This window comes from Lemur catta, chromosome 4 (genome assembly GCF_020740605.2).
Source record: "Lemur catta isolate mLemCat1 chromosome 4, mLemCat1.pri, whole genome shotgun sequence".
In the NCBI taxonomy this organism is placed as follows: Eukaryota; Metazoa; Chordata; class Mammalia; order Primates; family Lemuridae; genus Lemur; species Lemur catta.
This window is the reverse complement of record NC_059131.1, coordinates 109,538,510-109,561,456: the sequence shown is the minus strand read 5'-3', so window position 1 is coordinate 109,561,456 and position 22,947 is coordinate 109,538,510. Positions and strand designations below refer to the sequence as shown.

At 39.6% G+C, this 22,947-nt stretch overlaps 1 protein-coding gene across 1 annotated transcript in view; it reads left to right on the top strand.

Moving 5' to 3' along the window:
* The window catches only part of LOC123637401 (PR domain zinc finger protein 5-like), a 74,369-nt gene that overhangs the window by 37,534 nt on the left and 13,888 nt on the right, over positions 1–22,947 (top strand). Inside the window, 4 exon segments of the mRNA XM_045550587.1 lie at positions 12,459–12,552; positions 16,085–16,245; positions 19,801–19,832; positions 19,834–19,883. Of these exon segments, the coding sequence (XP_045406543.1) occupies positions 12,459–12,552; positions 16,085–16,245; positions 19,801–19,832; positions 19,834–19,883 (337 nt within the window).

Here is a 22,947-nt window from a genome sequence, read left to right as displayed (position 1 = left end):
TTCTCTTCCTTCATTCCATAAAGTTTGACACTCTTGTTTGTGGGACCTTTCTGAAATCCTCTTCATCTTTGTGTGTTTGTAGTATAATCTGGTAGGTCTTCTACTCATGTCTCTGAACACTTCTGTGATTTCCCGTCCTCCCCAGGGGTCATCCTGGGTGCTTTGGCTGTGGCCTCTTCTGAGTTCTCTCTCCCTGAGAAATGTCAGCTCCATCCGTGACTTCTGCTACCAGCGCCATGCTGACGGATTCCAAATGATTGATCCTCTTTGGTTCCCAGCGTTAGACTCCCGTTTACAACTGCTCCCTCGATGCACAGCTGGGCGTCTTTTTGACAGGATGAACTCGGTAGCTCCAGGATGACTTTCTCATTCGCTTTGCCCCAGATAACTTCCCTTTTGGGGTTTCCCCTTTCTGTTAATGACAAAACTATATAATCATCCCAGTTTCTTTCTTCAGTCTTGGCCACCTTATGAAATTAGAAACCAAATCATAAAGACTCCATCCTCTACGTTATTTCTTCACCTTCACAGTTGTCCCGTCCTTGACCTTGACCATTCCATATCCTGATTATTCTCTTCTGGGTGGCGTCAGTCCTCTTCTGAAGGGGCTTTCTTGGGCCTTGTCACTTCTCATTGCAATCCATACTGCCAGGTAAATTGTCACAAAACATAACTCCGGTGTATCGCTCCCGACTCTAATGTTAGGATAGATTTGTGATGTGTACATGATAGTGTGTGCACATTCTGCCATCCACAGTTCTCTGCAGCGACCTCAGCCTGCTTGTCCAGCGGTAAGTTTTCTGTTCTCTGCACTAGAACATCTTGATAGTTGCCTTCTGTCTTCATGACCTAACTTCTCCTTTCTCTTCAGCTTAGAGTCTCTCAGTTTCTTCTGTTGATTTTTGTCTTCGTTTCTTACGCTTTACCATTGCTGAACTTCTTGCTTCAGAATGTATTAGTTTTATCTACTTTGTGTAAGTAAATAATGTTGGAATTGAATTTAGGAGGTTTGTCCAAAGATCTTCAACATCTTAGAAATGCATGTAAAAACATAATTGTGATGTGACAAATATTTGCTTGTTGATTTTGGTTGATATATTTTAGCATGCTATTAAATAACACGTATGTAATCTTTTAAAAAATAACTTGTTACTTTTTCACTTGTAATCCATGGAGATTATAGTCACTTCAATATTTATGGGGCACTTTCCAATGAAATCATTTTATCTCTCTTAAAATTATTAAAAAATTATTATATCCATTTCAGCTTTTGTCCAAGAAGAAAAAAGGCAAATTTATGAAAGAATAGAGTTGATTGATAGTGTCTCAAATCTTCTCTGCCTAATTTCTTTCTTTACCATCTTTATATTTACCTCAGTGATACGATCAGGGGCAGAACTGTGTTCATTGCTGCTACTTTAGAATTACATGACTGTAAAAAATTATCTGGCTAGTTTCCTCCTCAGTCTCTGGAACCCTCTAGCTCTTGTCTTTGATGAAACTGCCCACATTTATGAGCTTTTTACAGTTTGCCTTATGTTACAGTTTGCCAGATGGGAACTTGGCTCAGAATCTTTGCTCTGTGTCTCAGTTTCAGCCATAAATCCTATAGAAGTAATGATGATGTCTCAGGGAGGACAGAAACAACAATGCCTATAATTTGCAAAATAGAAAGCATGTTCAACCGTTCTGCTCGAGACAAACATGTTTCACCCTGTTACAGTACTTGCATATGTTTGGTATGGTTATGTGAAAATATCTGAAATATTCTCCAAGAATCATGTAAAAACAGCAGATCAGCCCTTCTATCATTATTCTTTAATGGCTAGTTAGGAAACTGAAAATAAGGATATACGCTGGAAGTCAGAATGAGTCAGCATGGTCTTCATCATGTAGCATGTCCAAGCGTTGGTATTTACATAAATTAATTCTACGTTTTTTTTTTTTGAGTATGTAACCTGTGCATTTTTATTATATTTATTTGAGTTATTTTGTCTTTTAACATTTAAATTTGCTTAAAAAAATAAATGTCATTTTTTGTTGTGATTATGATGATATAGAGTGAAATTCTGAAGGGGTGATTTCTTTTTTTAGAACCTCGTCATCTCGCCAGTTATTATGGTTCAAAGGTTAGTTTATCTTCTCCCCGCTCTTATGTGGTAATCATTTGATATAATTTATAATTGTATTTTAGGATCTAGCTAAAATAGAGATTATTTATCTGGATCCAACTTTGCCTTGATTCTTTAAATCCCAATTGGACAGACATTTCAGAAACAAGAAGACAGAAACTGGTCAGTTAGTCTTTGCTGTCCATTTTGCTCCCTTGCAGCCAGTGCAAAGTGCAGTTCGGGGGGGGGGGGGGCGGTGCACAGTGCTGCTCCCCTCCTGCTGCGGGGGGATGTCTGCATGGGCCAGACCACCCGGGTCCCGGGGCTGGTGGTACTTGCTTGGTGATGGAAGTGAGCCCTGCAGGGTTTCCCTGGTGCAGCCGTAAACCAGCTCCTTGGGGACAGGTGTGTGTCTGCTCCAATACAGGACCTTCTTTCCTGGCCCCTCACGCAGCCTGCCAGGGATAGAACTTCAGAAGCTTATGAGGAAATCTCGTCTCAGCTTCTCCTGTAAGAATCCCACTGGGCCTTGCATAGTGATGACTCTCAGCTGGGCATTTTCAGACTTCAGGCCATGACCACTTTGTGAGCTCTGAAATCAAGTTACTGGGTCATGAGTAGCCACTAAAAATAGGTCATTTTATGAAATAATACGTGTGTGTATGTGCACATGTATTAGATTTTTAAATAAAAAGTATTTCTTTAGTCACGGTCCTTCAGCTTTGGACCCGGTTCCTCTTCCTCAGTCCTGCCGTGGGTGAAGCAGTGCTCATTTGTGTAAGGTGTGGGATTGTACCAAGTCACCTGTCTTTGTGTGCTAGACGCACATTCACAGGGGGAAATGCCCGGATCGCGAGGGGCACGCGGAGTTTGAACCCGATGGGGGGTACCAGATGTGGGTCACTATCTGAAGCTTCTTTAGCTCATGGTCAATTGCTTACCCTACTTTAATTGTTGTTTTTTCAAGCATATGGCAAGATAGTAGTGTATAATTTATTTTAAAAATTATGTATATATTTCTTAAGGCACGATTGACAATATATTTATGGTATACAACGTGGTATTTTAATATATGCAGACATGGTGGAATGGACGCCACCTCATTAACACGCATCAGCTCACGTGGTTGTCTCTTTTGTCTGTGTGTGGTGAAAACATTCAAAGTCTACTCTCTCATCTTTTTCTGTGGTGAGAACACTTTAAGATGTGAGATAATGGGCATTTTCATTAGCTTGATTTAACCATTCCACAAGGTATACATGTATCAAAGCAAGCATGATATTGTAGACCATATGTATATGATTTTTGACAGTTGAAATGAATCAGAAAGATTAAAAAAGATCTATTCTCTTAGCAGCTTTCAAGTATATGTTACTATTGACTGTAGTCTCCATGCTGTGCTGTTACATTTCCAGAACGTATCCGTCCTGTCTGACCCAAACCTTGTATCCCCCAACCAACAGCTCTCCCCACCCCAGTCCCCAGCAACCACCATGCACTCTGTTTCTACATGTTCTACCTCTTTAGGTTTCACATGTAAGTAACATGATGCTGTATTTGTCTCATGCTGGTTTGATTTCACTTTGCTTCATGTCCTTAAGGTTGTGGACAATGACAGATTTTCTTTCTTTTTGAAGACAGAACCGTATTCCATCGTGTATATCCACCATGTTTTCTTTATCCATCCACCCACCTGTCGATGGGCTCTTGGGTTGATTCCATTTCTTGGTCGTTGTGAGCAGTGCTGCAGTGAACAGGGGCATGCGGGTGTCACTCTGACATACTGATTGCATTTCCCTTGCACACATTCCCAGGAGGAGGACTGCTGGATCATAGGGTAGTCCTGTTTTTAACTTTTTTGTAGGACTAGCCATACTATTTTCCATAATGCATATGCTAATTTGTCTTCCCACCAACAGTGTACATAAGGGTTCTGATTTCCAACACACGCACTTAGCCTATAAGCTTTGAGGAGAGATGCTGCACTTTAATTCATAGCACTTGCTGACCACAGTGTGCTCTGAATGTGGCAGGTATTTTCTGAGTAAGTAAAATTCATGAAAAATTATTTCAAATAAATAAGATTTAATGTTCCCTGTTACATAGCAGTTTTTATCATACCAGAACATGCCATAAACCTGAACCAGTGCAAACTAGAAATGCACAAATGGGAACTGTGTGTTGCACATGCCAGAGGGCAGTGTTTTTGGTATGAAACAGGCTTTGACCCTGATGCCTCATCTCAGATGTTCTATATTTAAAGTTAGAAGCTGACTGAAGTCTGATCTTCTGACATTAGTTGACACACCTGTATGATCTTGGACAAGCAGATCAGCTTGTTATATATGGTTTCCTTTAGAATATGTCCTCTAGCACTGGTGACACTTAGACAGTTGTGTGGTGACTTAAACACATATACACACGAGCACGTTTTAATATTTGACTTTATCTAACTGTCTTGCCTCATCCAATATTCACCAAACATTTGGAATCTTATCTTAGTAACAATTCTAGGTATTTATGTTATATAAAAAACTATTTCCTATTCAAGGACCGGCATTAATATTTAGAGAGTGTAATTTTTTGGTAGGACTAGATTGCCCTATTGTGGTTTGTACTTTAAGAATCTGCACTTGTTTGTTTATGGATGGTACATAAATCTCAATGAAAAGTTACACATTTAGCCATCCTGCCTAGGAAATAAGGTATCCACTAGAGCAGCTAGTGATGTTACTATGAATTGTTACATGTGAGTTATTACAATTAGGATACCTATTTTTATGCAGAAAGTTCTGCTCTACAATTACTGTGATTAGTGTGAAAACTGTCGCTTCCTGAGTGAAGCTACAGGTGTCTGTTACCTGGGGATAGTTCTGGGATGTGACGTGGTTGGTGTGTCCACATGTTTAAGGAGCTACATTGCAGAAGAATAAACGTGTTTTGTGTGGCTCCAAGTTATCTGTAATAAACGGGCAAGTGCGAAGAGGCCGAACTTTTCAGTTGCTGGTCAGATCAGCCAGCCTGGGAAGTCGTGTGTGCGTCCAAAGCAGCGCTTGTTAGAAGCTTTCTTGATGAGAGCTATGAGATTCGGTTTCTTCGCATTGTTGTACAGGGGAAGAATTCCTTAGTGAGAATCTCAGTTGCTGCTTTCTAAGGCTTCTCCTGAAAGTCCGTTTGTTTATTCTCTCGGCATGTTCCCTTTGCCCTGATCCGGGCATCCCTACGGATGTGAGGACCTTGTAGTTAGCTCCACGGGGTTCCGGCCTGGTACTCGCAGTGCTGTGACTCTCAAGCTTTGGAAAGGTTGCGTTTGGCTGTGCAAGGCAATAGTTCTGTAGGAAAATCACCTGAATTTTATGCTCTAAACTTCTCTGTGTGGAATGAACTAGCCATTTCTGTACTGAGCTTAAAGAGACTGAATTCTTCAGTATATTTCCAGTTTCAGTTTATTTTTGTGAGGAGGAGGCCTTTTAAAGAAGCCGGTTATAAACTTGACAGCAAAAATTTAATCCGCAGACCGTATAAACAGCCAGATGACGTGCGTTTTATGTAGGTTTAGGTTTATTATGTGGCCCAGTGGGACAGTAATATTCTTATGATATGCAGACTTGAGTCTTCAGTAACCAAACTCTTTTCTTTAAGTAATGGTTCTAACAAATATCCATGCGGGATATTTTCTCCAAATTCATTTTATCATTAGTTATTTCTTCTAATTTTTTGATAGTTTTCTTGCTTTGCACATAACCCAAATAAGAAATACCATTAGAAATACTATTATTTAATACTATGGAGCAATGTATGTTACTGAGAACCAAGTTTATAATTTTTAATTGTAAATGGCCCTAAGGAAAGTTTTACCCTGCTTTCTCTGCTTTCATGAAATTAATATTTGATATATGTGAATAGACATGTACTAATTTGAGAATTGATGTATACTATGCCAAAAACCTTCTGCAACATTTCTTTAAAATTTTAAAATATTAAGGGGGTACAAGTTTTTTTGTCACATGGGTAGCTTTTATAACGCTGAAGTCAGGGCTAGGAGTGTGCCCATCCCCCAAATAAAGTTCACGGTACCTATTATGTAAGTTTTTACCCCTCTTCTCCTCCCTCCTTCCCCCTTCTTGATTTCCAATTATTTTTCCTTCTTTCTGTGCCCATAAATTAGTTCCAAATTATTAGAGAGCATGTGTGGTGTTTGTTTTTCCATTCTTGAGAGATTACTTCACTCAGGATAATGGTCTCCAATTCCATCCAAATTGTTGCAAAAGGCCTTAATTCATCCTTCTCCATGGCTGAGTTGTACTCCATGGTTTACATATGCCACATTCTGTTAATCCACTCATGGATTGATGGGCACTTAGTTGTGCTACAATAAACATTCAAGTTCAGATGTCTTTTTGATAAAATGACTACTTTTCCTCTGGGTAGACGCCCAGTAGTGGCATTGCTGGATCAAATGGTAGGTCTACTTTTAGTTCTTTGAGAAATCTCCATACTGTTTTCCATAAAGGTTATACTAATGTGCAGTCCCAACCAACAGTGTATAAGTGTTCCTTTCTCTCTGCATTCATGCCAGCATCTATTGTTTTTGGACTTTATTAATAATAGCCATTCTGGCAGGAGTAAGGTGATATCCCACTGTGGCTTTAATTTACATTTCCTTGATGATTAGTGAGCATTTTCTCATGTTTCTTGGCCATTTGTCTATCTTTTTTTGAAAAACTTCTGTTCATGTCTTTTGCCCACTTTTTAATGGAGTTTGTTTTTTTTTCTTGCTGATTTGCTTGAGTTCTTTATAGATTCTGAATATTAGAGTTTTATCAGATATATAGTTTACAAATATTTTCTCCCATCCTGCAGGTTGTCTATTTGCTCTGTTATTTCCTTTGCTGTGCAGAAATTTTAATGAAGTCCCATTTATTTATTTTTGTTGTTGTTATAATTGCCTTTGGGGTCTTCATAGATTCATTGCCTAGGCTGGTATCTAGAGGAGTTTTTCCTACATTTTCTTCTAGAATTTTTATGATTTTATGCCTTACATTTAAGTACTTTATCCATCTTGAATTAATTTTTGTGAGTGGTGAGAGGAGGTAGATCCTGTTTCATTCTTCTGCACGTGGCTGCCCAGTTTTCCCAGCACCATTTATTGAATAGGGCTTCTTTTCCCCAGTGTATGTTGTTGAATACTTTGTCGAAGATTGGTTGGTTGTAGGTAGATAGTTCTATAACTGAATTCTCTGTTCTGTTCTATTGGTCTGTGCCTCTATTTTTGTACCAAATACCATGCTGTTTTGGTTACTATAACCTTCTATCACAGTTTGAAGTCTGGTAATGAGATGTGTCCAGATTTATTCTTTTGGCTTAAGATTGTTTTGGCTATTTGGGCTCTTTTTTGGTTCTACATGAAGCACAGAGGTATTTTTTTCTAGATCTGTGAAAATATGACACTGGTATTTCGATGGAAATTTCATTGAATCTGTAAATCACTTTGGGCAGCATGGACATTTTAACAATGTAGATTCTACCAATCCATGAGCATGATAAGTTTTTCCATTTGTTTGTGTCTTCTGTGATTTCTTTCATCAGTGTTTCATAGTTCTCCTTGTGTAGATATTTCACTGCCTTGATTAGGTATATTCCTAAGTATTTTATTTTTTGCAGCTATTGTGAATGGTATTGAGTTTTCGATTTGATTCTTGCTGGTATAGAAGGGCTACTGATTTGTGTACGTTGATTTTATAACCTGAGATTCTGCTGAATTTATTAACCAATTCCAGGAGTCTCTTGGCGGCATCTTTGGGATTTTTCTAGAACAAGATCATATTATCAGTGAAAAGCGATAGCTTGACCTCTGTTTTAGTAAGTGTTATAAATAGTGCAACAGATTTTCTTAATGTATTCTCTCCATCTGCAACAGTAATCAGACTTACTACATAAAAAAAATTGGTATATAAAAAGATATCATCCATAGTATTTGTTAACCGACTAGTTCGTTAGTTGCATTGGCAGTTGTTGGTATCATCTGCAGTGACTTGGCATTTAAACAAGTTATGCTCTGTAGAACATTATAGGTCTGTCAAGGATCATTCAATTAATAAATCAGTGAAAAGTTTGGCATTCTTTAGAGATGAACAATTGGATCATGACACCTTTAAAAAGCTTAATTTCATCTGGTACTTGTAAAATAAATTGTACCTTGGCAACAGAGGTTCTCTCTACACCATGCAAGCGTTTTACTACGCCCTACTTAAATGAGATGGTCCAGGGCTTCCTACAGATTGAATGTACACGTTATCTGCCATCTCAGCCCAGATGGTGGTGTTGGAATATTTTCAACATAAGTGTTTATTCACCTGGGTATACACTAACAGCTTACTACTTAAAATTTGCTTTTGACATTAGGCCAATATCTAGATGTTGTGGCTTTGGCTGAACACAGTTGAAATGCATTATGCCATCCCAGCTTCTTTCCTAATCAAGCCACTAAGTCATTTCCACAAGTTGTTTTGTCCTAGATTGGGAAAATGGAAAAGAATGAGTTAGCTTGGAATATAATATTTTTGGAAGGCCGAAGCAGTTTTTTGTTCTAATCTGGATGCTCTAAGAACAAAATAGATTCTTTCTTTTTATAATAATGCTGTCTACTCATTGTAGAAAATTCAAACAGCAAAGAAAGGTATAAAGAAGAAAGCAAACATTCTGTCAAATACCCCTTTCTACTGTCCTGTGAAAACCCCGCTCAATGGCTTATACAGCATCGTCCTAGATTCCATTCTGTGTGAGTTTATATGTATATGTGGCTTAAATGATATTCTGCACATGACACTGTGCATTCTGCTTTTGCTGCTCAAAATGTTATGGATGGTTTTGCATATCTAAGAAAATAAATATGTAATTATAATATCCACTATAATTTAGTCAACCAGGTTTGTATCTTGTCATGGGCATTTGAGAGTTTTCCTTCTTTTAAACACATTTGTACAAAAACTTGCTAGGTGTGTTTCTGTGAAGGGAATTCGCCAGTCTGGGGTGTGCACATTTGTCATGTTGGTGTGTAGAGCCACACTGCGCAGACAGTTTACATTCCTGAGCACAGTATGTGAGATTGCCTGTTCTCAGCCTTCAGTCAGCACTTGGTGATACCCATCTTCTTAATCCTTGGCAATCTGATGAATCAGATAGTATGTTTGTTTTTAATATTTCATTGTTTTATTCATGATATTAAACATTGACACCATATGTAGTTTGACATCTCCAAGTTTTATATTCCATAATCTAGACTTGAGATACCTAACTGCTTACTAGATATCCTTTCTTTCTTTCTTTCTTTTTTTTTTTTTTTTTGTTGAGACAGCCTCGCTTTGTTGCCCGGGCTAGAGTGCCGTGGCATCAGCCTCGCTCACAGCAACCTCAGACTCCTGGGCTCAAGCAATCCTCCTGCCTCAGCCTCCCGAGTAGCTGGGACTACAGGCATGCGCCACCATGCCCGGCTAATTTTTTCTATACGTTTTTAGTTGTTCAGCTAACTTCTTTCTATTTTTAGTAGAGACAGGGTCTGGCTCTTGCTCTGGCTGGTCTTGAACTTCTGAGCTCAAACAATCCACCCGCTTCAGCCTCCCAGAGTGCTAGGATGACAGGCGTGAGCCACTACGCCCGGCCTAGATATCTTTTAATAGTTATCTGAACTTGTTCAAAATTGAACCCCTCCTCTTTTACCCAAACTGTTTCTTGGCACTGTTTCATATATCTGTTGATGGTTAATCCATCCTTGCACTGGTCACAAATCGTGGAGTTACTCACGCTTCTTCCTTTCTGTGGCTCACGCTTTATATCCAAGTCCCTTTGCAAAACCTGTTCACTTTGGTAAGATGTACAGAATCCCACTACTTCGCCTCTGTGGCCACCACCCTGGGAGTGTTAGGGACAATAAGCCTTAATTATCTATTGCTTGGCGTATTGGTCTGTCTTCTCTGCTTTCCTTGTCACCTGCATCCTGTTGTCCTCATAGCTGATACAGCATCCTGTTAAATGTCAGGCAGATCATGACACTCGTCCCTTCAAAACGCCTTGGGGGATTCACGTCTCTTTCCAAGTAAAAGACAAAGTGCCTGCAATGGCCAACCAGGCCCTGCATGATTTGCTTCTCCCCCATCCTCTTCCATTCCTCCGCCCTTATCTCCCCACTTCTCCGCCTCCCATGTGGCCCCAGCCATGTGGGTCTCCTGGGTCACACAGCACCTGCCCCTGCTCCCTCGTGTCCACCAGGGCTTCTCTCCGGTGTCACCTCAGCTAGAACTTCCTTGGCGCCTATTTAAAATTGCTACCCCATCCTCTGAAACCTTTGCTGTCCTCTTTCTTGCTATATTTTTCTCCATAGCATGTATCCCTTTCTAATACAGTACATATTTTACTATTTTATTGTCTTTCTCTCTGCTAATGTAAAAGCTTCATGATAGCAGGGACTTTCTTTTTTGTTCACTGTTACATCCACAGCATCTAACATAAGACTTGTATATAAGAGGGTGAAGTGCATAGTCTAGATCAGGCACGAAATAAAATAATGAATGAAATTTGGGGAGTGCTGCTTGGGAGGGAGTCCTTTGCCCATTTTCTTTTGGAGTTTTTATCTTATTAATGTGCCATAACTCTTTATGTTACCAATATGAAACTTCATTTTATGTTGCACATGTTTTCTTTGTCACAGAAGTTTTTGCTTTGCAGTTTTAAATGTATTTCTCTCATCTAAATATCTGGTTTTCTGCCATGCAAGAAAGCCTTTTCCCACTAAAAGGTTATTTTAAAATTCACTCATATTTTCTTCTAGTACATTTAGGGTTTTATTCTTCACTTTTGAAATATACCTGAATTGATGTGAAATTTATTTTATTATAAGAGGTGAGTAATAGACCCAACTTTATTTTTTCCAAACAGTTGCTGCAAAAGCATTAACTAAATATTTTACTCTTCTCTCACCAATTTGAAAAGCCATATTTTTCTATACTAAATGTTCATATATTTTGCATAATGAAAGAAACCTTCTCTTTTTTCTGTTTTACTTATGTGTGTGTTTCCATGCAGTCATTTTAATTTCTGTGGCTAAATAGCACATTTGAATATGTATAATTTATGCTGGCTCTTAAATATCTGTTCCCTTCATCCTTTCTCTGTATTTCTCACAACTGAATACAAACATGGTAATCTCTTCCTCATCCACATTGTGTTAATGAGTAATACTTATATTTTGAATATTACTATGTCTATTAAGCTAAGAAAATATGTAAATCAATGTTCTGTGATAAGTGAATTCCTTTAAATTATTCCGTTTATTTTTATGTCACATGTATCATAAAAATCCAACTGTTATGTGATTTGTTTCATTGTATAATATTAAGAGAGCATAGTTCAATTTTTGATATTTTTTATGAGCCTTTTTATTTTGCCATCCATGGTAGAATAAGAAGTTATTTACTAATTTGTGCCAAATTGGTTTATACTGATGCAAAATGGATAACAAGAGGAGTGAACACACTTTTGCTGTTTTGGTTGCTTTATATTTTGTTTTTTGTTTTGAATTTTAGATTTAGCTGGTGACTTTTTGTTTCTTGTTTATCAGTTTATTTTTGTTTGTCATGTACTGCAGTGCTTAAGAGTGTTGATTGCATCTGTGCTTGTTGTGCCTTTTACAAGTTACCAGAACTCTCTGAGCCTTAGTTTCCTCATTTGTAAACTGGGGACAGTAATAGTGTTTTATTCATCAAGTTATTGTTGGAATCAAATGAAAAAAAAAAAGTAAAGTGTTTACCATGGTATTTCCCACAAATGAAATATTTAACAAATGTTACTTAGGGTTAATTCTACCATGAAGAAATGCTCTCATGGAATTTAGGGGGAAAGCAAGGCCTACGACTAAAAATTATTTGCAGTTATTCAGTGAAGTTGAAGGACAAGGGCGAAAAGAGTTTCCTTTGTCTATGTTGCAAATGTTGTACCAGCATAAAGCCCGGTCACTGGTAGAGAGAGAGGGGGTTAGGTTGTAGAGAAATCGCACACCAATTCACTCTGCAGAGCAGGTCCTGAGAAATCTGTGTGTATTCAGAAATTAGCAGTTTAAAATAATAGGAATGATTTCCTTTACTGTGTATCAAATTATTAATGTGAGAGATTGAAAATACAGTTATTTTTCCCTTGTAAACACAGCATATTTGTGTTTCCCATTTTATGGTGGAAGAATGTCCCCAGAAGAACCAGGGAACTTCTTTGCTCTTTCACAGCGTGAATCCCAGCTCTAATTACCGTAGTGGTGCATTGATTCTAGATCCTCCTGACTCGGTCTTCTCTCTGCAGACCCACTCTGAGGACAGACCATTCCAGTGCGAGGAGTGCAAGGCTTTGTTCCGGACCCCGTTTTCTTTGCAGGGACACCTACTGATACATAACAGTAAGTCTCAATGCAGGTAGTCGAGGACAGAAGGAATTATCTTGTGCTTTGTTCTTACAACCTTTCCCAGATGACATACTTGTGAGTAAGTATATAATCTGCTTTTCTTTTTTTTTTTTTTTTAAACACAGTCTCACTCTTTTGCTGGGCTAGAGTGCTGTGGCATCAGCCTAGCTCACAGCAACCTCAAACTCTTGGGCTCAAGTGATCCTCCTGCCTCAGCCTCCCGAGTAGCTGGGACTACAGACATGTGCCACCATGCCAGGCTAATTTTTTCTATATATATTTTTAGTTGTCCGGTTAATTTCTTTCTATTTTTTAGTAGAGACGGGGTCTCGCTCTTGCTCAGGCTGGTCTCGAACTCCTGAGCTCAAACAATCCTCCTGCCTCAGCCTCCCAGAGTGCTAGGATTACAGGCATCAGCCACTGCACCCGGCCTGTAATCTGCTTTTAAATATAAAAAGGAATGAAAATTCTGCATCCAGTTTACAGCTTCCAGAACTTACTAGCAAAACTTTCCATCTTCCTTAATAAATCACTACTTGTATGTTTAAGAAATAAAATTTGTTGTGCAATAGCAGGAATTTCCATCTTATTTCACTACCATTTTGATTTAAGAAAAATAACTGTTGTGAAATAAATGGATTTTAAAATAGGGATTCAGGTATGTGAACTTCAAGCTACTAAGAGTTATATGGCTAAGTTTGGCCTGATGCTCAGGAAATTTTTCTTTTGAAGTGTGAAATCTTATTTCTAATAACAGCAAGGAGTTTTTAACAGAAGGAATCTAATACTTTTGATTACAGCTTATTGGTTCTCATCAACTTGAGAAACAGGATTGAAGTGACTACTGCGTGTAGACTGAGCTGTGTGTTGTGTGTTTAACGTGCTGGTGCTCAGCACAGTAATCTCAGGCTTTATGAACCTGCGTCATGACATTGGCCAGGAAAGCCAGTTTGACAATTGAGTGAGTAAGCGCGTTACTGAAGGTAAAGTTAGACCATCAGTAAGTAAAAAGGAGGGGAAGACTAGAAATGGTTGAAATAGAGAGGACAAAATACTAGGTCTTGTCTGACATAATATGAAAATCAAAACCCATTTAACTTCAAAATACGAAGGCTGTTGTTAGAAACTTACATCAGCACTCTGGCTCAAAATATAAAGAATGCCTTGTCATAATTATTTTTGAAATTATTGCTATTTCCTAATATACTGCAAACCAAAGGGCAGGTTGCTGGCCAGCTTCTGGGTATTAAGACAGGGAAAATTATGGTGAATGTAAGAAAAGGAAATCTGAAAAAATCAGATGAAATCTCGTATTGGAATTTAATAATTCTGATAAATATAAGACAAAATTTGGACTTAAAATATGAAAAAAAAAAAAAAAAGCTGTTGTATATTCTTGGTATAGCCTGATGAGGTTTTTGCCCAGGGACCAACATTTTGATTCACTTGATAATTTAAGGAAAATTCTCTGATAAAAGCAATCTTCGAAGTTTTTTTTCAGAGAAAATCGCTTTCAGTGCCGAAATAGATTTCATATTGTTAACAGTAACTTTTATAATCCTATATCAGTTGATGTTTCCTTATACTCTCACTGGTTATACGTTTTATACAAATAAAATGTTTAAATAAATCCAAAACATATGTAAAGACAAAGGAGTTTGCAAGGACAGTACCTGCAATAACAATGCACAGAGGCAACAAACGGCTCTCAGAATCCACGCAGTGTGCACAGGGTTTGGATGTGACTTTGTTTTAAACATCAAATATTAACAGGACTCTAAGAAACTTGAAATTGGAGAGCTGTAATTCTATTTGAAAAGACAAAGGAAAAGTAATTTTTCTTTTCTTTTTCTTTTTGTTCCTCCCTGGCTCCTCCCTTTCTTCCATTTGGTATGAAAAATAATAGGATCTTCACATTTCTAAATTTAATGCTAGTTATAATGGAAGGAAGTTAGAAGAACTTGGCTGAACTTGAGGTCATCTCTTATTTAGGTACAGAAATTTAGTTATTTCTATATTTTGCCTCAAATTGATATGATACGGCAATCTATGCTAATATAATTGTTTTCTAAAAAAGGAAAATATATTCAAATACTAGTCTGTCTTATTCATATAAATCATGTGCTATATACATCTTATACCATCCTGGTATAAAGCACTGTCTTCTCATTGTGCACACGTGTTGCTAAAATGGTGTTACAATAGACTGCTAAACATTTTGCTGAGGTGTTAAGAAAAGCTACAAAGATAGCATTTTATGAGTTTACCTAAACCCTAGTTTCTGGAGTGGCTTTTCCCTTATGCCGAGGCCAAAGGAGAAGGTGAAAACTCTCAGGTCCCACCTGAGGGCTGCAGGGTGGGAACAGCAGCTGCCAGTCTTCGTGCCCATCCCAGTCTCTCTCTGGGTGGCCTCCCTGCCTGTCTCTGGCCTGGGAGGCTGGTTTGCAGCAGCCGAGGAGGCAGGGAGCCCCCAGTCTAGGTTCTTGGGATAGTGCCGAGGAAGTGGGGGGCTTGGGGCCCTCTCTGCTCTGGGGACGAGGGGGGGCTGCTCCGAGGCAAGTCCGCCTGCCCTCGGGGGCTTCCCTCCCCTCTCGGGGGCTTCCCTCCCTGGCTCTCCACCCACCGTGGGCTTCTGCCCAGGCCCTGCTCACTGGAGGACGTGGTGCAGCGGTGGGGTTTGAGGGGAGCTTAGGGGGGCACCAGAGGCAGCTCACCTTGCCTGAGACAGGCCTGTGTCACCTCAGGAGTCCATGCACCTCGAAACACATACTTCTCAAAAATCTTCATGGTACCTTTAGGAAATTAGATCATTCAATCTCTGAATTTTCCAGTTGAAGAGCCTGAAAAATTTAAGATTAAAGGACTGTCCCCTGGGCACACAGTGAATTAGCAAATATGGAACTGGAATTTGTTATAAAAATTATGTTAAATTCTCAAAGCTTTTTTTAAAAGTTTTTTATTTCAGCATGTTATGGGGGTACAAATGTTTAGGTTGTATATATTGCCTTTGCCCCACCCGAGTCAGAGCTTCAAGCATGTCCATCCCCCAGACGGTGCACACCACACCCATTAGGTGTGAATATACCAATCCCCTCCTCCCCCTCCCACCTGCCCGACACCTGATGAATGTTATTGCTATATGTGCACTTCAGTGTTATCAGTTAATACCAATTTGATGGTGAGTACATGTGGTGCTTGTTTTTCCATTCTTGGGATACTTCACTTAGTAGAATGGGCTCCAGCTCCATCCAGGATAATACAAGAGGTGCTAGATCACCATTGTTTGTTGTGGCTGAGTAGAACTCCATGGTGTACACAGACCACATTTTATTAATCCACTCATGTATTGATGGGCACTTGGGTTGTTTCCACATCTTTGCAGTTGTGAATTGTGCTGCTTACAACATTCAAGTGCAGATGAACTATTGGGAGAAAGCAGCACTAAGTCTGGCACACGTTAGGAGGAGCTAATAGGACCCTCCCATTGCATCTGATGTTTCTCTTATTTGACTTTTTTGTTTCTCAGGTGAGAGGACTTTCAAGTGTCATCACTGCGATGCTACCTTTAAAAGGAAGGATACGTTAAATGTTCACGTCCAAGTGGTCCACGAAAGACACAAGAAGTACAGGTGTGAGCTCTGTAATAAGGCGTTTGTCACACCGTCAGTGCTTAGAAGTCATAAGAAAGCAAGTGGACGCTTTCTGTTAATTTGAATGGATTATATATTTATGCAATATGGGCGTATATATTATCATGTAACAATTTTATATTAATTTAACAACTCAAAATGACAAATGCATTATTTACATCAGCACTTCAGAAAATGTTCACCTCCTTCATTTTTCAGCACAGACCTTTTTCCATGAAAGAGAACCTCAGGGTTAGATGCAGATTCTCCGTAACTCTTAGCTGTGCTACTAGGCGATTGGTACAAAGTACTCGGTGAGCGGCAGCTTATCAATTTTTATACATATTTGGATTAACATAGGCTTTTTCTTTTGAAGAAATATGGGTAGTGCCTTAATAATTTTGTTTTTGAAAGCTAATTCCTATGTTTATTGGCAAGTTATTAGCCTGAGCCCTTCTAGGACTGGAATAGTCCTTCATGGTGCATCTCTAGGGCGCAGGGAATTTCCCGGTGCAGAACAGGGACTTGGTAAGTGGTTGTTTAACTCAAATAAAATGATGTTCTCACTTACAGTGATTTGGGGATTCTATTTTTTTACATTATGCTAATTGGATAATTACCTGAAGCAGATCAACTGTTTGCTTTTTATTTGCGGAATAAATGTATCTGAAGTGTGTTTTTTTTTTTTTTTTTCACAGCAGTAGTTCATTATTTTTGTTGTTGTGTAGGGCATCATTGGAAAGAATGTACAATGAATTCATTAATACAGTTTTTGAAAGAGGTAATATTCATATGTAGATTTCAGTTATAGAGTTCTCAGAACTATAAAATAATTTGCTATAATATGTTTGCATGGGTTGGAGTATTATTGAAAATAAAGTAAAAAAAATGTAAAGGCACTATTAATGATGGTGAGCTAGTAACCTCTAAAAATATTTTTAAAATAACTTCTGTGTCCACATTAAGTGTATTTTTGAGGTAGCAAAATTTCTATGAAATGCAGTTAAAGGTGCTAATGTTAACTTTAGAAGTAACTGAAGTGTGGCCGTTTCCTGGCAGTCAGTGTGGTGCTAACTGAGTGTGGAGAGGTGACGTCACTTCAGTGTGACTTCTGCCGGAGTGCCTGTGCTGGATGCAGCTGTTTCGAAAGGACTGAATTTAGTAAATTTCCTTTCCTCTGTCTTTAATGCTCAGTAATGATGTTGTCTTCCTTTTTAAAATCTCTCAATATAATCGTCCTTCAACTTTCTTTGCTTGAATTACTTTTTTGCATAAATTTAACACTCTTTGGTTGTTTTTCAATAAATGAGGGAAAGTATAATGAGTTTTCAAGAGAGATTTTGTAATTTGTCTGCAATAATAATTGTCTCAGAGTATATTTTGTAGTGTTTTGTTTTCGTATCGTATATTTATCCAGCATTGTTCTTTTTAAGAAACAATTTTTTTTAATTTCACAATATTCAGGGGGTACAAATGTTGTACGTTACATGGATCACTTTTGTGAGGCTTGAGTCACAGCTGTGTGTGTGTCTGTCACTCAAATGGTGCTCACTGTACCCGTCAGGTGGGGTTTTGCCCCCCCCCCTGTGATTTCCACTGAGTTTTTCACACCCCCCCACCCATCCTTGTTCTTGCAGTGAGCTGACTCCCTGCTTTCTTACCGTGCTTAAGGTAGTTTCACATCATACCATTAATGTCTTAAAACCAGCTAACCGAATCCTGTACCTATCTTTCAGAAAGGAATATTTCAGTTTTTTTCATTGATATACCATTAACATCCTTTAGTTTAAAACTTCTACCACTGACAAGTGCCTTAGGTCATAGAAGTAAACAGTGTCACATTTAAGTAGCAGCAGAAGAAATCCTGTGATTGTTAGAAAGATATTACAAATAAATTGGTTGTTACCTGTTTGGAGTAATCCAGTAATAATAATATATATGTACATATAATTTCTACGAAAACCTTATACTGATCAAGAAAGATTTGCCATATTTCCTTCCCCCTTGTGTCAGGGAATGAGAAGATAGGTCTGTTATAAGTCAAAACGTTACACCTTTTCCTTTAAACTGAACCGTAACATGGACCGGGGGAGTAAAGGTTCTTACTGTGTGTAAAGATGTGTAAATCTTTTGTGTAGGAGCTTGTAGTGAAAATGGAAAGTTAGGTGCCTGCCAAATGCAGACTCCAGGAGATGCGTGTTGTGCAGTGTTGCTGGCTAGCGCGGCAGTTGATTAGACCACGTTTCTCAAACTTGAGTGTAACATGAATCCTTTCAAGGGGGAAAAAACTCTAAAAGACACAGATGTTGACTAAGGTATTAGTTTCTCATGCTTTTAAAAATCATAAATTCAGTGATACACATCCAAATGCAGATTACATAATTGCAAATTAAATACCAAGAAGGCTGTGAAACCAATGGCATTAAAATTAGCAATGAATCTAATACGGAGGATGATGATGTTTTGCTGTACTGGCTGTTCTTTGAAGCTGTCAGGTGATGAGGTCCCTGCCTCACCCCTTTTTCTCTGTCCCGGCCAGTTTGCCTTTCTGAGAACATGTCCTTTTTAAAAACCCTTTCCTGCCTTTTTTTTTCATTTGTCCATGGCAGTTCAAATAATAATACTTGCCAGTAATTTGCATAAGAGCAGATGCGGACACAGGCCCTGGGAGCTGTTTTGTGATTGCAATCCAGATGATGCACCATATGCTTTTATAAAATTTCAGATGATCATTGAAAAACATTCTGAAAGTCTCCTGGCGGCTGTTCAGATACCTGCAGGAATTGCCTCTTGCTCCCCGTTTTTCTCCTCCTCCTAAGTTTGAGAAGCGCAAGAGCTTTGAGAATTTGCTCAGCCTCTCATGTGTTGGAACGTTCTGTTTTGACGGAGGAAAACTCTCTTGATGAGATCGTGAGGCCAGTTTAAAATGCTCCATCTGCCGCCTCCTTTGGGGAAGGGCCACTCCTTTTTCCTTGAACTCTCCAACTTTTATTGAAACTTGCTTTTGATGGTACTCACTCACCTTTCCTCCCCTGTGATTGTTTTACGCCTAGATTAGAAGTGTGTTGAGGGCAGAAATGCTCTTTCACGTCCACTGCTCGGTTAATACCTGCCGATTTTAAAGGTCAAGTCAGATTTATATTCCCTTCTACTTTGCAGTAAAACCAGTCTAGTCAGACAGTACAATGAAAGTACCAGATGACTTTATTAAGATTAATTCTGTCCTCAAGAGTTAAATGCACACAAAGAATGTGAAAAATGCTTCAAAGGAAGTGTTTCTTGGCAGCCCTAGCCCCATTTTGAGCATGTGGTTTTGCCGGCATGTTCTGGGTTTTTGCATCACTTAATCGTTCTTAGATGGCCCTCCACACAGGCTTCAAAAGTCAACTACAGAATTATTTTCAAGTTAACACTAATGTCTGATTCTAAGGGTCTTTTTTTTTTTTTTTTTTGAGTCAGTGGGAATATCCATCATAAATTGTGCAAAATCTCATTGTGATATTAAATCATTTTAATGAAACCTAATCCTGGAAAATAAGGATTTGCTATTGTCAGAGGCACTTAATCATCTCTACCTAATTCTTCACATTCCTTTTTGTTCCTTTCCATTCAGACTCGTACGGGAGAAAAGGAGAAAGTCTGCCCAGAAGTTCGCCAGCAGTGGGACCCTGAGGGTCCATATCCGCAGCCACACAGGTAGGACGACGCCACCTGGTGAGAAAAACAAACGCAGAAACGTCAGGTGCTGCTGAGACAGGAAACATTGTAACAGCACAAAATACCTCCCGGATTAACAGTGAATCCTGCCTGTTTTCTCTCCCTCAAAGTATCATAAAACCCGGTTTCTTACTCTGGAGGAACTTTGAATAAGTGCACTAAGTCGTTAAATATGAAATGTCTGATTCCAAATCAAAAGTGTAGTTTATTATGTTGATATCTCAAACAAGAAGCAGTGCAGTTAACCAAAGTCTGTGCCTAAACTATCCACACAGTTTTGCCATCTTAATGGCAGCTTATTCATGTCAGCAGCAAAGAAGCCTGGAGAGGGAGTGGTGGTGAAATCGCAAAAGGCGTTTTCCACAGCTTGTTGAGAATGGAATATTTTTCCTTGCAAGGAGTGGTCCAAAGCCCGGAAGAAGTGGGAGTCAGTTGGTGCAAGGTCTGGTGAATACGGTGGATGGCAGAGAGTTTCCAAGTCCAGCTTCTGTGGTTTGAGCAGCGTTGTTTGTGTGACATGTGGTCGAGTGTTGTCTTGCAAGAGGATTAGCCTGTCTCCGTTGACCAGTCTCAGCTGCTTAATCACAAGCATCCTCATCATTTCATCCAATTGGTTGCAGTAGATATCGCTGTAATCAATTGACCAGGTTTCAAGAAGCTGTAGCAGATAATACCAGCGCTGGACCACCAAACAGACACCATCAGCTTTTTTTACTTGGTGAATATTCAGTTTTGGACTGTGTTTTATCGCTTCATCTTTATCCAGCCATTGTGCTGAATGCTTGCGATTGTCAAAATCCATCTTTCATCACATGTCACAATACACTGTGAAAACGGTTCACCTTTATGTCGTGAGAGCAAAGAAAGGCAAACGTCCAGGCGATTTCCCTTTTGACGCTCGTTTAATTCGTGTGGAACCCATCTATCCAGCTTCTTTACCTTGCCTATTTGCTTCAAATGGTCCAATATTATTTAAATAGTAATATCAAACCTTGCTGCTAATTCACGCGTAGGTTGAGATGGACTTGCTTCCACTACAGCTTTCAGCTCATCGTTGTCCACCTTGGTCTCAGGTCGCCCACATGGCTCATTGTCAAGATTAAAATCACCAGAACGGACCTTCTCAAACCATCTATGTACTGTGTGTTCTTAGCCATGTCCTTCCCAAATGCTCCGTTGATATTTCGAGCTGTCTGCACTGCAGTTGGTTCCACGACGGAACTCATGTTCAAACTTCTATCTATAGTTTCACAAAAATGGCTCTAAAAAATTTGAAAGATAATTACAAGCCAAAATGTGCATTTGAAAGACTGAGGATGTACCTTCACAATAAAAATAAAACAAGAAGTGTCAAAATGAAATGTCAGAGATATCAACTGTCAAACTTAGTACTTAAGGAAATCAGACATTTCATGCTTAATAGCCAGATACCTTTCCCCCCCAAATTAAGTGAAACATCTAAAGTGAACAGTAGGTTTTTAATGTTTGATTGTGATGTAACTGTGATTTATGTTATCTGTGATTTTAATGGATGGAATAGGGAGTAACAGTTTTGCTTTTTATGGAAGGTTAAGAGCTTCCTCTTACAGTCCCTCCTGTAGGTCCTGTCAGACGTGACCTTTTAAATCGAAAAAGTCCTTGCAATGTTGCTTGCAAGCTATAGGATTTTACCGGATACAAGGTTGGTGTGACTGTGATATCTTTTATGCCATGGATTTCTCCCTAACGGGGGTCCCCTATTTTCTTACCAGTTTCTGTGCAGTTTTTTCAGTGAAAAAGGGCCATGCCCTAGTCAGGGGCAAATGAACAACTAAACATTCTTGAAAGAACCTTTTCTGGATTTTATCTATCATGTAGATAAGTATTTAAAAAAGACTTGAAAGAATACTATTAATTTTGATAACCAGAGGATTTTACATTAGTCTGAAAACTGTTTTAGTAGCTGGACTCCAGTTATACGGTGAACTGTGTAATTGGATTGTGTAGCTGAAGCTTCCTGTTCGAGAGCCATGGTGTTAGGCTTGCTCTGTGTCACCGTGTCCCTGGCCCCGGGCACAGTGTCTAGCACAGCAGCTGTGTTGTGCATGAAGAAATGGTTTAAGCAGACCACGGAAACAATGCTGTGAATATTAGACGTAGGTGGAGGAAGGACAGCAGTGGAACATAGATTCTTATTTTGGAAATTTTCTGGCTGAAGCTAAAAGACAGTCAACTTGGTACTTGTTGTCTTAGAGTAGCCACTTAAATAGCTTCACATGAAACACATAACCCAGAGCAGCTGGCTGTGGAATAGTGGGTGCTCTAAAGAAGGAAAGGAAGGTCTGCTGAATCAGATGTCATCTAGAGGAAGCGAGGCTTTCGGGACAAAGTGTGGCAGAAGCGGAGAGTAGCAAAGAGAGAAGTAGAGAGAAGCACAAAGGCCTGAGCAGCAGAGCCGCGCCGAGGGAAGGTGTGCCGGGAGGGGTGCCGGGCAGGGGTGCCCGGAGGAGTGCTGAGGGCAGGGGTGCCTGGAGGAGGGCCGGGCAGGGGTGTCCTGGAGTGTGCTGGGCAGGTGTGCCTGGAGGAGTGCTGAGGGCAGAGGTGCCTGGAGGGGTGCCGGGCAGGTGTGCCCGGAGTGCCGATGGCTGCTGGCTCCGTTGCTGAGGGTGCAGAGGCAGCAAGTAATCGGTGAAGCAGGAACAGAGAGTTGCAAAGTTTGGAGCCAGCCCCTGCAATCTGGTGGTCTGCTCTGTGTCACGAGGCCGCCCTCTCCTAGGTGCACTTGGGGCTGAGGGGGGTTGGGGTGAGGTGAGGGCAAGAGTGGAGTCGACAGCTTTCCACTCGGCGTCAGTGATTCTTGGAAGATGTCTCTGTGCCATACTTGCAGATTTCATGTCTGCCTATGCGTGCTAGTGCGTGTGATTGTGGAGGGTGGAGGGCAGTTAGGGAAAAGGGCACGTGTGTTATATCCGCACATCAGATAATAAGTCTACGATAATGCCCCGAGACATGATGTAATTGCATTATGTTTGGTACAGGGTGTTTTTATAGCCAGGGACTTACA